This window comes from Cebus imitator, unplaced genomic scaffold (genome assembly GCF_001604975.1).
Source record: "Cebus imitator isolate Cc_AM_T3 unplaced genomic scaffold, Cebus_imitator-1.0 Scaffold497, whole genome shotgun sequence".
NCBI lineage: Eukaryota > Metazoa > Chordata > Mammalia > Primates > Cebidae > Cebus > Cebus imitator.
Window position 1 is genome coordinate 934,943 of NW_016107812.1, and position 12,328 is coordinate 947,270.

The window sequence follows — 12,328 nt, forward strand, 5'->3', positions numbered from 1 at the left end:
GGAACTGGGGAGGGGAGGGTAGCTGGGGGGGAGAAGGAACTGGGGAGGGTAACTGGGAGGCACTCACCGTTCCTGCTCCTCCTTGCCGTGGTCCAGCTCTCGGTCATGGTTGGTCAGGGCTGACACTCGCTCGGCGTCCACAGACTTGGGCCATGGGGGTGGTGCAGGGAAGGAAGGCGGGGCCCGGTGCAGCCGGTTCCAGGCGTCATGGGGGCTGGGCAGGCCATGCACAGAGGAGCCCTCCTTAGGGGCAAAGATGCTGCCACCGGGAGCTGGGAACGGAGGCCAAGGAGCATGAGGTCAGGTCTGTCCCCTCCCCAGAAGAATCCAGCAGGGGTTTCAGGTGGGCTGACACTGAGAAGGGGGTACCCCAAGGAGGCCCAGCCCAGAGAGGAGGGAGGTCAGCCAGGCACCAGAGTTCCTGCAGAGAACACAGGTGTGGGGGAGGGGTGCGGGCAGAGGGGGGGGGGGCACAGGCCCGGTCACTTACCCAGTGCGTGGCTGCCCAGGCCCCCAAAGGCGTGGCTGCTCAGGCTCCCGAGGCCCCCGAAGGTACTCGGTCTGCTGAAGGGGTCTGTGGGGGCAACCGCAGACTCAGGTCTGTGAGGCCTGCGCTGTGGCTTCCACCTGGCTGGGTGGGGCTGCTGCAGAGGCTTTGGGGCTGGTGGGTGCTGCCCACATGACCCAAGGGGCTCCCCGGGGCTCGGGGCCACCTTTCCTCCCACCTACTTCCCCCACCCCGAGGTCACTGAGGAACCAGCCAGGCTGCGTTGGCACGAGGCACCCACCTGTCAGGGGGCCAGTGGGCAGGAAGCTGCTGGGATGGGCTGAGGCTCCAAATGGGTTGGAGACAGGATGGGCGGCACCTAGGGGTGGCAGCCAGGTTTGACAGAGGCCAGGAGAGAGCACCAGGGCCTCCCATCTACAGCTCTGCTCACAGGGGAACCCCAATTTCCTCTGTGAACCTCCACCCCATGTTGTCTCACATGCCCTGAGGGGTGAAATGTGTCCAGTCAGAGTTAAGAGGTGGAATCTACCCCACGATCCGGAGGTGTGACTTGGGGCTACAGCGGAGCCATCCTGGGACCTCAAGGGGGGAAAGGAGGGAGGTGCTGAGTGCAGCCCTTGGAGCAAAGGAGCCCCAGCCTGGGCAGAGACAAAGTCCACAAATAAGTTGCACCTGGATCGGACCACTCCTGAAGCTCTTCTCCCAGAGTTTTCACCTGGGAGCTAATAAAGGGCCTCACTTACTGTGGTGCTGGGCCTCAGGCCCGAAGGACATGATTCCATCTTGGGTGCTGCACACGGCAGCCCCTCATGGCATTCCTGGGCACAGGCCCAGGCCACAGCGCCATGACAACATTGGCCCTGGCCCCCAACAACCCTCTGAGACCCCTGGAACCCAGTGGAGAGCAACCACGTGGGGCCCTGGCCCTGGGAGGAGACTCAGTGCTGTTGGGTCAGGGGCTGCCCTGCGCCTGGGGGCGGGCCTCCCTCACTGCAGACAGCAGGTTTCTGGTAAAGACCATGAGGGCGTCATCTCTAGGTTACCGCAGCTCCCTCCCAGCCCTGATCCCGGGGACCCCACAGCAGGGTGCTCACACCTCCCACGTGGGCTGCTGCAGGTATGGCCACAGATTCTGGTCGCCACTGAGCTCTGGTCGAAAGTTAATGGTACTCTTCTAAACTAGCAAAGACGACAGCCCGCCCCAGGCTATGAACGCAGCTGTGGAGAGTGCAGCCGGCAGAGGAGGAAGTAAATCACCTCAGATGCCTGCGCTGTGCGAAGCTCAAGAATTACACTCTCAACCTCCAGATCAAGCTAGAAAAGGCCGGGAAACTGAGCAAGACCCAGAAAACACACAGAGAGGGCAACAAGGCCAGAGCGGCTCCTTTAAAGCACGGGTGAAACTGGCCGGGTGCAGTGGCTCCCGCCTGGAATCCTGCACTTTGGGATACTGAGGCGGATCACTTGAGGTCAGGAGTTTGAGACCAGCCTGGCCAACATAGTGAAACCCCGTCTCTGCTAAAAATACAAAAATTAGCCAGGCACGGTGGCACATGCCTGTTAATCTCAGCTACTTGGGAGGCTGAGGCAGAATGGCTGGAACCCGGGAGGCAGAGGTTGCAGTGAGCTGAGATCACGCCGCTGCACCCCAGCCTGGGTGACAGAGTGAGGCTCTATCTCAAAAGTAAATAGAATAAGGGTGAAACAGACGAACTGCTAGTGAGATTAATGAAGGGAAAGAGAGAGATGGCCAGCCACGCAGGGTTAGGAATGACTAGGGCCTGCAGGGTTCGGGCGTGGCAGGTGGACAGCGACAGCCACGGAGCCAGCCCAAAATCAACTTGCTAGAAACACTCGGGTTACTAAAACGGACTCAAGAAACAGAACGCTTGAGGAGTACCATGCCCAAGGGGAAAAAAATCAGTACTTTGGACTTGAAATGTGAGCCTGCCAAGCCTTCAAAGCAGTGAGGACAGGACCTCACAAGAGCTCCTCCAGAGAACAGAAGGGGAAGCTCCCTAACTCGCTGAAGAAGGCTAACACGGCCCCTGTGGCAAAACCAGGCACACGCAGTTCAGGAAAGGGGGCTCACCTGAACAAATTGCGGGGGAGCAAACAATCCAGCCCTACACGTGGCTTTCTACACAGAAGGTGTGAAGGAACTGACACGTTTCTTTGCATTGGTAAGAATTTAGCAAGACTGCCAGTTACAAAACCAAGAGATGGCACACAAATCTGCAAAAGACATGCCCTTCTATTTTCTAGCAACAGCTTGGGCAATGTAACTTAATTCCAATCACAGTATTGTAAAATATAAAGCATCCATGAATAACTCTAAGACCTAAATAAATGAGATGGGGCACGTTCAGGAATAGGAAAATGACACCAGAGAGATACAAATTCCTCTCAGGTTCATGTACACACCTATAACCCAATTCCAGCAAAAGCCGGAACCTAACATGCAGATTTAAAGTTTACATAGAAGGAAAAAAAGAGCAACAAGGAATTAACCTGCCCCCGCCAGCCAGACATCAAGACCTGCCATGCACGTGGAGACAGACGTAGCACTGGTGTGGAGGATGGAGGAGGCCCCACCTCGCAGGACAAATGGCAGGACACTGACGGACAGCCACCAGGGGTCCAGAGGAGGGAAGGGAGGCAGGGAAGGAGCAGAGTCGGTGGGGTGGGCAGTGCTGAGGGCCCAAAACTGGGCCCCACACTGAGCAGGCGTCCTGAAGGCTGGAGCCAGACTTCGGACAGCCAGGAGCTGCAGCCTGGACCTCTGCTTTCTGAGAAACCCAGACTAGTGGGATGCCACTGCTGTCTACATGACTGTGTACACGAGGGTGCTGGGGAAGGTTCTGGGACAGGCAGCGCAGAGCCCACGTGCACCCGTGGGTGTGTGTGCGTGTGTCATGCAGCTGACCCTTGAACAACACGGGTTTGAACTGTGCGGGTCCCACTTGGACACGGATTTTCCCCCATCCCTGCTGCCCGAGACAGCAAGACCAGCCCTTCCTCCCCCTCAGCCCACTCAGCTGAGGATGAGGATAAAGGTCTTTATCCTCTTCCACGCAGTGAGTGGCAGACCTATTTTCTCTTCCCTGTGATTTTTTGTTTTCTGAGACAGGGTCTTGCTCTGTTGCCCAGGCTGGAGTGCCATGGTGCCATCACAGCCCGCAGCAACCTTGGCCTCCTGGGCTCCAGTGACCCTCCCGCCTCACCTCCCGAGTAGCCGGGACCTTGGGTGGGCACCACCATGCCTGCTCACGCTGTTTCGTGAGGTTCTCTTCTCTCTAGTTTACTTTGTTGTAAGAACACAGCCCACTGTACGTGGAACACACGATCGGTGCTCACCAACTGTTTATGCCGTTAGTGAGGCTTCCTGTCAACAGCAGCCTGAATTAAGGTTTTGGGGGATTAAAGTCATACCTAGATTTTCAACTGCGTGGTGAGGCGTGCCCTAGCCTGTGTGGTTCAAAGGTCAACTGTATGTGGATGGGCATGCTTCACATGTGCACACCCATGCACATATATGTAACCATGCCTGCATGTGGATGCATGTGTGCACGTGTATGTAACCATGTCTGCACGTGGATGGGGATGCCTCACGTGTGTGCGTGTGTGTATGTAGCCATGTCTGCATGTGGATGCTTCCTGTGTGCACACATGTGTATGTAACCATGTCTGCACATGGATGGGGATGCCTCACGTGCACATGTGTATGTAGCCATGTCTGCATGTGGATGCTTCACATGTGCACAAGTATGTAGCCATGTCTGCATGTGGATGCTTCGTGCACACACATGTGCGTATGTGGCCATGTCTGCATGTGGATGCTTCGTGTGCACACGCGTGTATGTAGCCATGTCTGCATGTGGATGCTTCACATGTGCACACGTATGTAGCCATGTCTGCATGTGGATGCTTCGTGTGCGCACACGTGTGCGTATGTAGCCATATCTGCATATGGATGCTTCCTGTGCACACGTGTGTATGTAGCCATGTCTGCATGTGGATGGGGATGCTTTGTGTGTGCACACATGTGTATGTAACCATGTCTGTATGTGGATGGGGATACTTCATGTGTGCACACGCAGGTGTATATGTAACTGCATCTATGTGGATGCTTCATGTGTGCACACACACGTGTTATGTATGCGGCTGTCAGACGACACATGTGGTCACGTGCACTGCTGGGGGGCTGGGGGACTCCAAAGAGCAGGGAAGCCCTCACTGCTCCCCACAGACCCCACCCCAGCCGTGCCACAGAGGACAGCACATGCCAAGTCCTGGGGCTCTTCTCAGGAAATCATCGCAGCTGGACCAGTGCTGGGACCCCCGGAGCAGCCGTGCACGTGAGAAAGGCGCGCTGGCGGGCAGGCCCGGCCATGGGAGCAGCTTCCTGCTGTTCAGCGAGAGGCCAGACTCCTCCTGGGAAAGCTAGGCTGGGAGACGGAAGGGGGCAGCCTGGCGCGGGCCTGGGTCCCCGCCAGCTACTCCTTTGCCTCTGGTGCAGCCGGGCGGTCAGAACAGGGAGCCGCAGAGAGGAGGGGCACCCAGGACCAGCCACCTCAGAGCCATGTGGAGTGGGCTGAAGGCCCGCCGGGACACAGTGGGCAGGACGTGGTGGGGAGGAGCACCAGCCCCAGGCCCCCGTCTGCTCTGGGGAGGCTGGTGGGGAGGAGGTGGGCTAGTTGTCAGGCTCTGACCTGGCATCAGTAGTGAGCATTAAAGGCTGGTGCCGAGGTCCAGAGAGCGCCGTCACTCCGGCACGGGAAGGCGGGCTTGGTGGGTGGCAAAGGGAGGTTTCTGCCCCCCTCCCCTACGTGGCTCCCACTCCAGTCTCACCTGTGCTGGGGAAGAGGGGCCGAGCCAGGTCCTGCGGGTAGTGGAACCCAGCAAACACGCTCGGGGCGGGGGGTCTGCCGAACAGGTCCAGCTTCGCACCCACCTCCAACTTGTGGGGGTCCAGCTGCATCTGCTGGGAGGAGAGAGCGTGTCAGGACCACCTGCCTGGGACCAGCCCTGACCACAGGGCCCAGGCCTGGGGGTGCTACAGGGACTGGGTGTGAGCCACAGTCCAGAGGGGAACCAGGTGGGATCAATTTCAAGGGTGTGTTTCCTAACTCAGGCTGACCGAGATGTTACACATGATCAGCAAAAAGGGTTAATCTCACGCCCTCGCATTAAGTCTCTGAACAAATCTCAACTGGGATGCCGCATCGTCATGGAAAATAACTTCCTTTTTCCGGCCGGGAGTGGTGGCTCACACCTGTAATCCCAGCACTTTGGGAGGCTGAGGCAGGTACATCACGAGATCAGGAGTTTGAGAACAGCCTGGCCAAGATGGAGAAACTCTGTCTCTACTAAAAAGGCAAAAATTAGCCGAGCGTGGTGGTGTGCACCTGTAATCCCAGCTACTCGGGGGGCTAAGGCAGAAGAATTGCTTGAACCTGGGAGGTGGAGGTTGCAGGGAGCCGAGGTGACGCCATTGTGCTCCAGCCTGGGCGACGGAATCATCGAAAGAAAGAAAAGCTGAGAAGCAAACTCAATGCCCAGGTTGTCCCAAGTGTGCTTCAGGGTTTCTCGGTGACGGAATTTGGTTTCAGTTTTCAAAGCTAAATTTGTTAAAATTACACAAAACTGTGTGCCCCTCACTTGCACTGGCCACACCTCAGGGGCCCTGTGACTACCAGGCTGTGGCCACTGCACTGGCCAGGGCAGCTGTGAGAGGCAGGGCCGGGCTTGGGGGCAGACTGGGGCCACCTGTGCCCTCCTCTGGGAGCAGGGGGGCCCAGAGCCAGGAGGGGCGTGTCCTGGTGACTCTGCTGCCTGCACCTGTCCTGCCTCTGACCTGCACTCAGGCCAGCCTGGCCCGGCCCCTCCTGGTCCCTGTAGCTTCCTCTGGCACTGCGGTGTTTTTGCTGGCCGTGATGATGTTGGGGTGCTCTGGGGGCAGGATGGGGGGGTGGGACCGACCGTCTGTGTCCTCTCCCTGGACCTCTCATGGGATCTGACCTCCGCTGAGGAACAACTACGCTCCAAGTTCCTGAGGACACAGAGGTGTGATGAGGTCTCCCAGCAGTGCTGCAGGCAGCCCCCCCGGGAGCACCTCAGAGTCCTCTGCTTGGTCCTCCAGAGGGACCCCCAGACATGCAGTTATAAAGATAGAAGATTCCGCTCTGACATCTCCTGCTGAGGTCTCTCCCAAAAGGCATTGAGGATGTAACGGTTCTTAACATGCGGAGGTGACGTGAGTCATCAGAACAGTGCATGTGGCTGAGGCCACTGTCCCGCTGTCCTGGCCCCCCAAGACCCTCTCCCGCCCCGAAGCTCCCAGCCTGGTGGGGCCTTCACCAAGCTGCCCATGGGGCCACCTCCTTCCTCAGCCTTCCCAGGAGCACAGCAGTTGTGAGTGCCCAGGGTCTGCCGGGGTCACTGCTGAAGACCCAGGAACACAGCAGGTACTCAATCACGTAGTGAGTAGAGGAGGGGGCAGGGCAGAGGACCCCGGTGCACCCCAGTGATGTGGGGAGCTGGTGAGCCATCCCCATGCCCCCGCTCTGCTCCCCGCAGCCCAGCCGGCAACCCTCACTAAGGGATGGACCTGCGGCACCTGGGCACCCACACCGCCCCGAGACCTCACTGACTCATGTAAAGCACCTCACTCGAGGGTCACAGCCACACACTGTGTGAACACACAGCCTCACACCTGGCCTAGGCACCACCCAGGCTGGCGAAGGCTCCACACACGTCCACACACACGCTGCGCCAGCCCGGGAGGTGCCCTCGGGCCTCACCTTCATCTTCTGCTGGTGGCGGTGGATCTGCCAGGCGATCTGCACGTGCACGGCGCACCACCTCCCCGGCTTCTGCAACAGGACGGCGTGCTCAGCGGGCACGCACCACCCCCACCCGCGGCCACCCCGGAGCACCAGGGTCCGCCCCCGCCATAGGCCTTCCCGACCGCACTCACCCTGACCACCGCCCGGTACGGGTCGGACACCTGTGGAGACAGGACAGGAGTGTTAGGTGCAGGCCCCTCGGGAGGCCGAGTCCTGGGGGTGCAGCAGACACAGCCCGTCTGCCGCGGCCACCAGTCCACACAGGGCTGGGCCGGGGCATGACATCGCCTGGGGTGGGGAACGGGCGCCACGGACACCTACCCCAGGCGCTTTCTGCAAGAGTGTGTGAACCGCACCAGCCCGGCTGGCCACCTCAATGGGGCTTGAAGTCTGAGGGGAGAAAGAAAGAGCTTGTGTGTGTGTGAGGCTGCCCAGACAGGATGCCTCAGGGACTCCTGGTTCTGGCTGGGCCTGTGCCCCACTTTGCCTTGCTGTGGGGCCCCCCGTGCTGTCACCCAGGATGACCACACCCTCAGCCCGGCAGTTTCCACCACGGTGAGAAGATGCTCCTGCCAGGGAGAAAGGGCAACCTTCCCTGGGATGCCACTTGCTGCCAGGGGTCGAGTGGGGTGAACCCCATCTCCAGCCCAGGAGGAGCTGCTGTGAGCCTGGACGGGCTAATGGGAGATGAGCCACATTTCCCACCAGGGACTCCAGGGAAAGGGAGGTCCCACAGCAAAGGCTGGCTGCCACGCCTCGCACCTCTCCTGCTCAGACTGACTCATCCACCCCTTCCCTCCGGGCACTGCCTTCCCCAGGAGCAGGTGTGCTGGGGTGTAGCCGGAATGCCCCCTCTCCCAGACTCGGGGCCTCAGCGTCCTGGCTTCCCGGGCTCAGGGTAGTGCCCCTGAGAGTCCCAGTTTGGGGACCCCTGCTTGACACCTGCAGGTGAACCACATGTCCCTTCTCCATTCATCCTCTCAATTCCTCAACCATGGTGGCCTGGGGGGCCCAGCCCCTCTGGTGCCCATCCATGATGTGGGCGTTCCAGGTGAGCCCAGGTGTGCGTGCTGGGCTCTTCACGGCAGCTATGGGCAGTGACTGGGAGGCTGCAGGGTGCCGTGAGGTCAAGGGCTTGGCAGGCACTGGGGATGGCCCAGGCCCTGTCTTCAGAACCCAAGCCCCACAGGTGAGGAGGCTTCACGGCTGAGGGCTGTACACCCCTCCATGGGGGGGGGAGTTACAACACAAGGCCAGGGACAGTGATGAGGGCCACAGGGTTCCCGCTCTCCTGGTGGACGTGGCACATGACCTCCTGCTGCTCGGGTCCCCTGCGGTGTGGATGGCCCTATAGGGCCTGGGTCTCCTGTGTTGTGGACGGCCCTCTAAGGCCGGGGTTTCCTGCGGTGTGGACGGCCCTGTAAGACCCGGGTCCCCTGCGGTGTGGACGGCCCTGTAAGGCCCAGGTTTCCTGCAGTGTGGACGGCCCTGTAAGGCCCGGGTTTCCTGCGGTGTGGATGGCCCTGTAAGACCCGGGTCCCCTGTGGTGTGGACGGCCCTGTAAGGCCTGGGTTTCCTGTGGTGTGGACGGCCCTGTAAGGCCTGGGTTTCCTGTGGTGTGGACGGCCCTGTAAGGCCTGGGTTTCCTGTGGTGTGGACGGCCCTGGGTATCCTGTACCTGCGAAGCATAAAAGATCCAGGACTGGCCGGGCACAGTGGCTCACGCCTGTAATCCCAGCGCTTTTGGAGACTGATGCAGTCAGATCATGAGGGTCAGGAGATCGAGACCATCCTGGCCAACATGGTGAAACCCCGTCTCTAATAAAAATACAAAAAATTAGCCAGGCTTGGTAGCTCGCGCCTGTCATCCCAGCTACTCGGGAGACTGAGACGGGAGAATCGTTGGAACCCAGGAGGCAGAGGTGACGGTGAGCCAAAATCACGCCACTGCACTCCAGCCTGGAGACAAAGCAAGACTCTGTTTCAAAAGAAAAAAAAAAAAAAGATCCAGGACCTTTGCAGCCTGGATAGCCCTAAAAGAACCAGGTCCCCTGCAGTGTGGACGGCTGGTGAGGCTGCTGTCCACGCTGGGGCCTCCTGCCGAGAACTGGTGTCTTCTGCATGGAGGCTGAAGCCCCTCGTGGGCGACCACCACCTCCTGGGGCTGCTCCCAGTCTGGACCCCCTGCCCCTCCCATGGTGGCCACATAGAGAGCAGAGCCCCTCACCCCAGCAGAGGCTACTCACGCCAGCGCTCAGATTACAACGGGTACAGGGAGGGTGGTTGTGGGCAGAGTTTGCTGAGGTTGTCGTGCACTACCCCAAAATCCCACCCACCTGCTGTGCCCGCCCCACCTGCCAAGGGCAGCGGTACCTTGGGCTGAAAAGCGCCCTGCAGGGACCCGAAGGGGCCGGGGTGTGGGAGCAGGGTGGGCAGTCCCGGGATGGCAGGAGGGAAGGACGGGAAGAACTGTAAGAGAAGGAGAGCAGATGGAGGGGCTGGCCCCATCACCAGGGTGGTGGCCCGGATCACCAAATCACCCTCTGCCTGTAACCAGGAGGCGGCACCCATGTGGCAGGGACCAGGCCAGGCGAGGAGCAGCCCCACCCTCTGTGGTCAGGGCCTGTGTGCACAGCGACGGACCTCTCAGGGACACTCACACTCACGCTGGAATGTCGGAAGTAGGGGCTGTCCAGCTTGGGCGCGTACTTGTCAAACTGGAAGGGAAGGAGGGGAGGGTGAGGCCCCCCACACACGACACCCTCGCTGGGCCCCGGCCCCCGCCCACCTGGCCGGGCTGGGCAGTGACCAGGATGGCACTGTGCTCCCCGAGGCGGCAGCCAGCTGTCCCAGGCTCCTCTAGAGCGCCAGCCCCACAGCTCTGAACTCAGTGTCGGACCAAGGTCTTCCCCCAACCTAAGGGTCCTCTTGCAGGGGATGGGAGCTTGGCCCACCTCCGTGGGCTGTGCATGCCTGGCTGAGGCCGGAGGCATGAAGCCTGGGCTGCTGGGTCAGTCTGGGGACACAATGGGTTACCGACAAAGTGGCCAGTTTCCAAACAAAACCCAAGAGTGGAGGAGACCTGAGCCCCCAGCAACTCCCTCCTGAGACCAGCCTCCAGGGCGGGGGACGTGGGAGGCACCCTGACTCCTGGTCCCGGTGCCCCTCAGGCCTGTCTGGGCCTCCAGCGCTGGCACTGGGGACCAAGTACAGGTGTAAGGGTGTCCCAGGCACGTGAGCACGGGGTGCCTGCCTAAGCCCAGGACCACAGCCCAGGGTGGGACCTCAGGGCACGGCTTGGGGTGGGGACGCCAGAGGGTGTCCTGGGGATCCGGCGGGCAGAGGTGCTGCCGGCCCCTGCCTTCTCCGGGGCTGGTGTGCGTGCGGGCGTGTCTGCGTGTGCCTGCTGCGTGTGCCCGCCCCACACCCACCCCGCCCCTGCCAGCACGCGGGCCTACGCACCGGCGGGGGTGCGGCGGGCGGCGTCGGGGGCAGCCCCGCGGGGAACGGGGCGAATGTGTGTTGGTGCTGGTGTGTGTGTTGGTGCGTGTGCTGGTGTGTGTGCTGGTGCTGATGGAACTCCGCCCGCAGCAGAGCCCCCGGGCCCAGGGAGGCGCCAGGCCGCTCGGCGCTCTGCACCAGAAACCGCGTGTTCAGCTCTTGCCTGAGCAGCTCGTGATCTACAAGAGAAAAAGAGAGAGAGACAGAGAGGCACGTCGGCCGCGGGCTCCCGGTGGGGCGAGGCGGATAGTCACCTGGCACTCCCGGGGTCGGCAGGCCAAGCCGGGGTGGCCGCTCGCCACGTGCGGGCCCAGGGGTGCAGGTAAGAGAGGAGCCTGTGACCAAGTACCAATCAGAATCCCCGAATGAGGCTGGCAATACATGATTGGCTGGCTGAATGAGACCGACAGGCTGGCATCTAGAGGCAAGAGAGAACACGGTGAGCCCCTCCCCGGGAGCCAGCGTCCTGGTCCCATCCCGGGACACGGGGCTGTCCCCAGCCGTGGCAGGGCTGACTCGGAGCCTGAGGAAGCGCCCGGGGCCGAGGAGGAAGCCTTGGCGGTGGGGGTTCCACTGAGATGGCGCCTACCGCCGCGCGCCCCCTCCTCCCCCGCCAGAGACCGCCTGGGCGCACGTCTCATCGCGAACTCGCGTCTGTCCGTGTGTGCGCGCCTGCGTCCTGCCTGTCCCTGCACTCACACGGCCCACGGACCAGCGGGGACCCTGGGGAAGGCCCACCGGTGCGGCCAGAGAGGCGCCCAGGGTTCGCCGAGCCCGCAGCAGGTGGAGGGCCCAACTGTGCGCCCCTCCCCAGTGGCCGCGTCCCCGCATCCCCATCTCTGCCCCGGGCGAGAGCGCGGCCGAAACACCTACCGGCCGGGTGTCCTGGGAGGACCAGGCTGCTGGCCGGCAGCGCCGGGGGCGGGGGCAGTGTCGGGGGCGCGGCGAACATGGCCGCGTGGTGCTGGTTCTGCGCCTGGGACCGGAGCGCCAGGTGTGAGGTAGACAGGTGGGGGCCCGGCCCGTGTGGTGACAGCGACACGTGCTTCCCCAGGCCCAGATGGGCGTTGCTGCCCACGCTGCTGCTCCTGCTGCAGGACACGGGGCTCAGTGCCTGCCGGCCCGACCCTGCAGAGCCCCCCAACCTAAGGCTGCGCCGGCCCCTTCCCCGCAGGCCCCACCCCCACGAGGACCCCACCCGAGGCAGCACAGGCTCCTTCCCTGCGGGTGCGGTACCCACGAGGACTCCACCGGAAACCGCGCTAGCCCCTCCCCGTAGGCCCCGCCCCCACGAAGACCCCCCCCTCCCACGAGGACTACACGGAGGCCCCGTCTCTCTAGGTCGTGCCTCCCCCGGCGGTCCCACCTGAGGCCGCACAGGCCCCTCCCACCCAGGGCCCCCACCCGAGGCTGCGCAGGCCCCTGCCCCACAGGTCCCGCCTCCCGCGGGGACCCCCACCCGAGGCTGCGC

At 61.9% G+C, this 12,328-nt stretch overlaps 1 protein-coding gene across 13 annotated transcripts in view; it reads right to left on the reverse strand.

The window, feature by feature from the left end:
* The window catches only part of FBRSL1 (fibrosin like 1), an 89,252-nt gene that overhangs the window by 3,443 nt on the left and 73,481 nt on the right, over window positions 1-12,328 (reverse strand). The window contains exons 8-19 of one of the 13 annotated variants that reach the window (XM_037733170.1): window positions 11,731-11,948; window positions 11,207-11,275; window positions 10,819-11,036; window positions 10,023-10,073; window positions 9,730-9,825; window positions 7,678-7,746; window positions 7,488-7,517; window positions 7,312-7,383; window positions 5,360-5,492; window positions 789-866; window positions 491-574; window positions 68-272 (exon numbers count right to left, since the gene is read on the reverse strand). In XM_037733170.1, the coding sequence (XP_037589098.1) occupies window positions 68-272; window positions 491-574; window positions 789-866; window positions 5,360-5,492; window positions 7,312-7,383; window positions 7,488-7,517; window positions 7,678-7,746; window positions 9,730-9,825; window positions 10,023-10,073; window positions 10,819-11,036; window positions 11,207-11,275; window positions 11,731-11,948 (1,323 nt within the window). Of the gene's footprint in view, window positions 1-67; window positions 273-490; window positions 575-788; window positions 867-5,359; window positions 5,493-7,311; window positions 7,384-7,487; window positions 7,518-7,677; window positions 7,747-9,729; window positions 9,826-10,016; window positions 10,074-10,818; window positions 11,037-11,111; window positions 11,276-11,730; window positions 11,949-12,328 lie in introns of all 13 variants that reach the window. The other 12 variants (XM_037733169.1, XM_037733168.1, XM_037733167.1 and 9 more) reach the window with 12 other exon arrangements.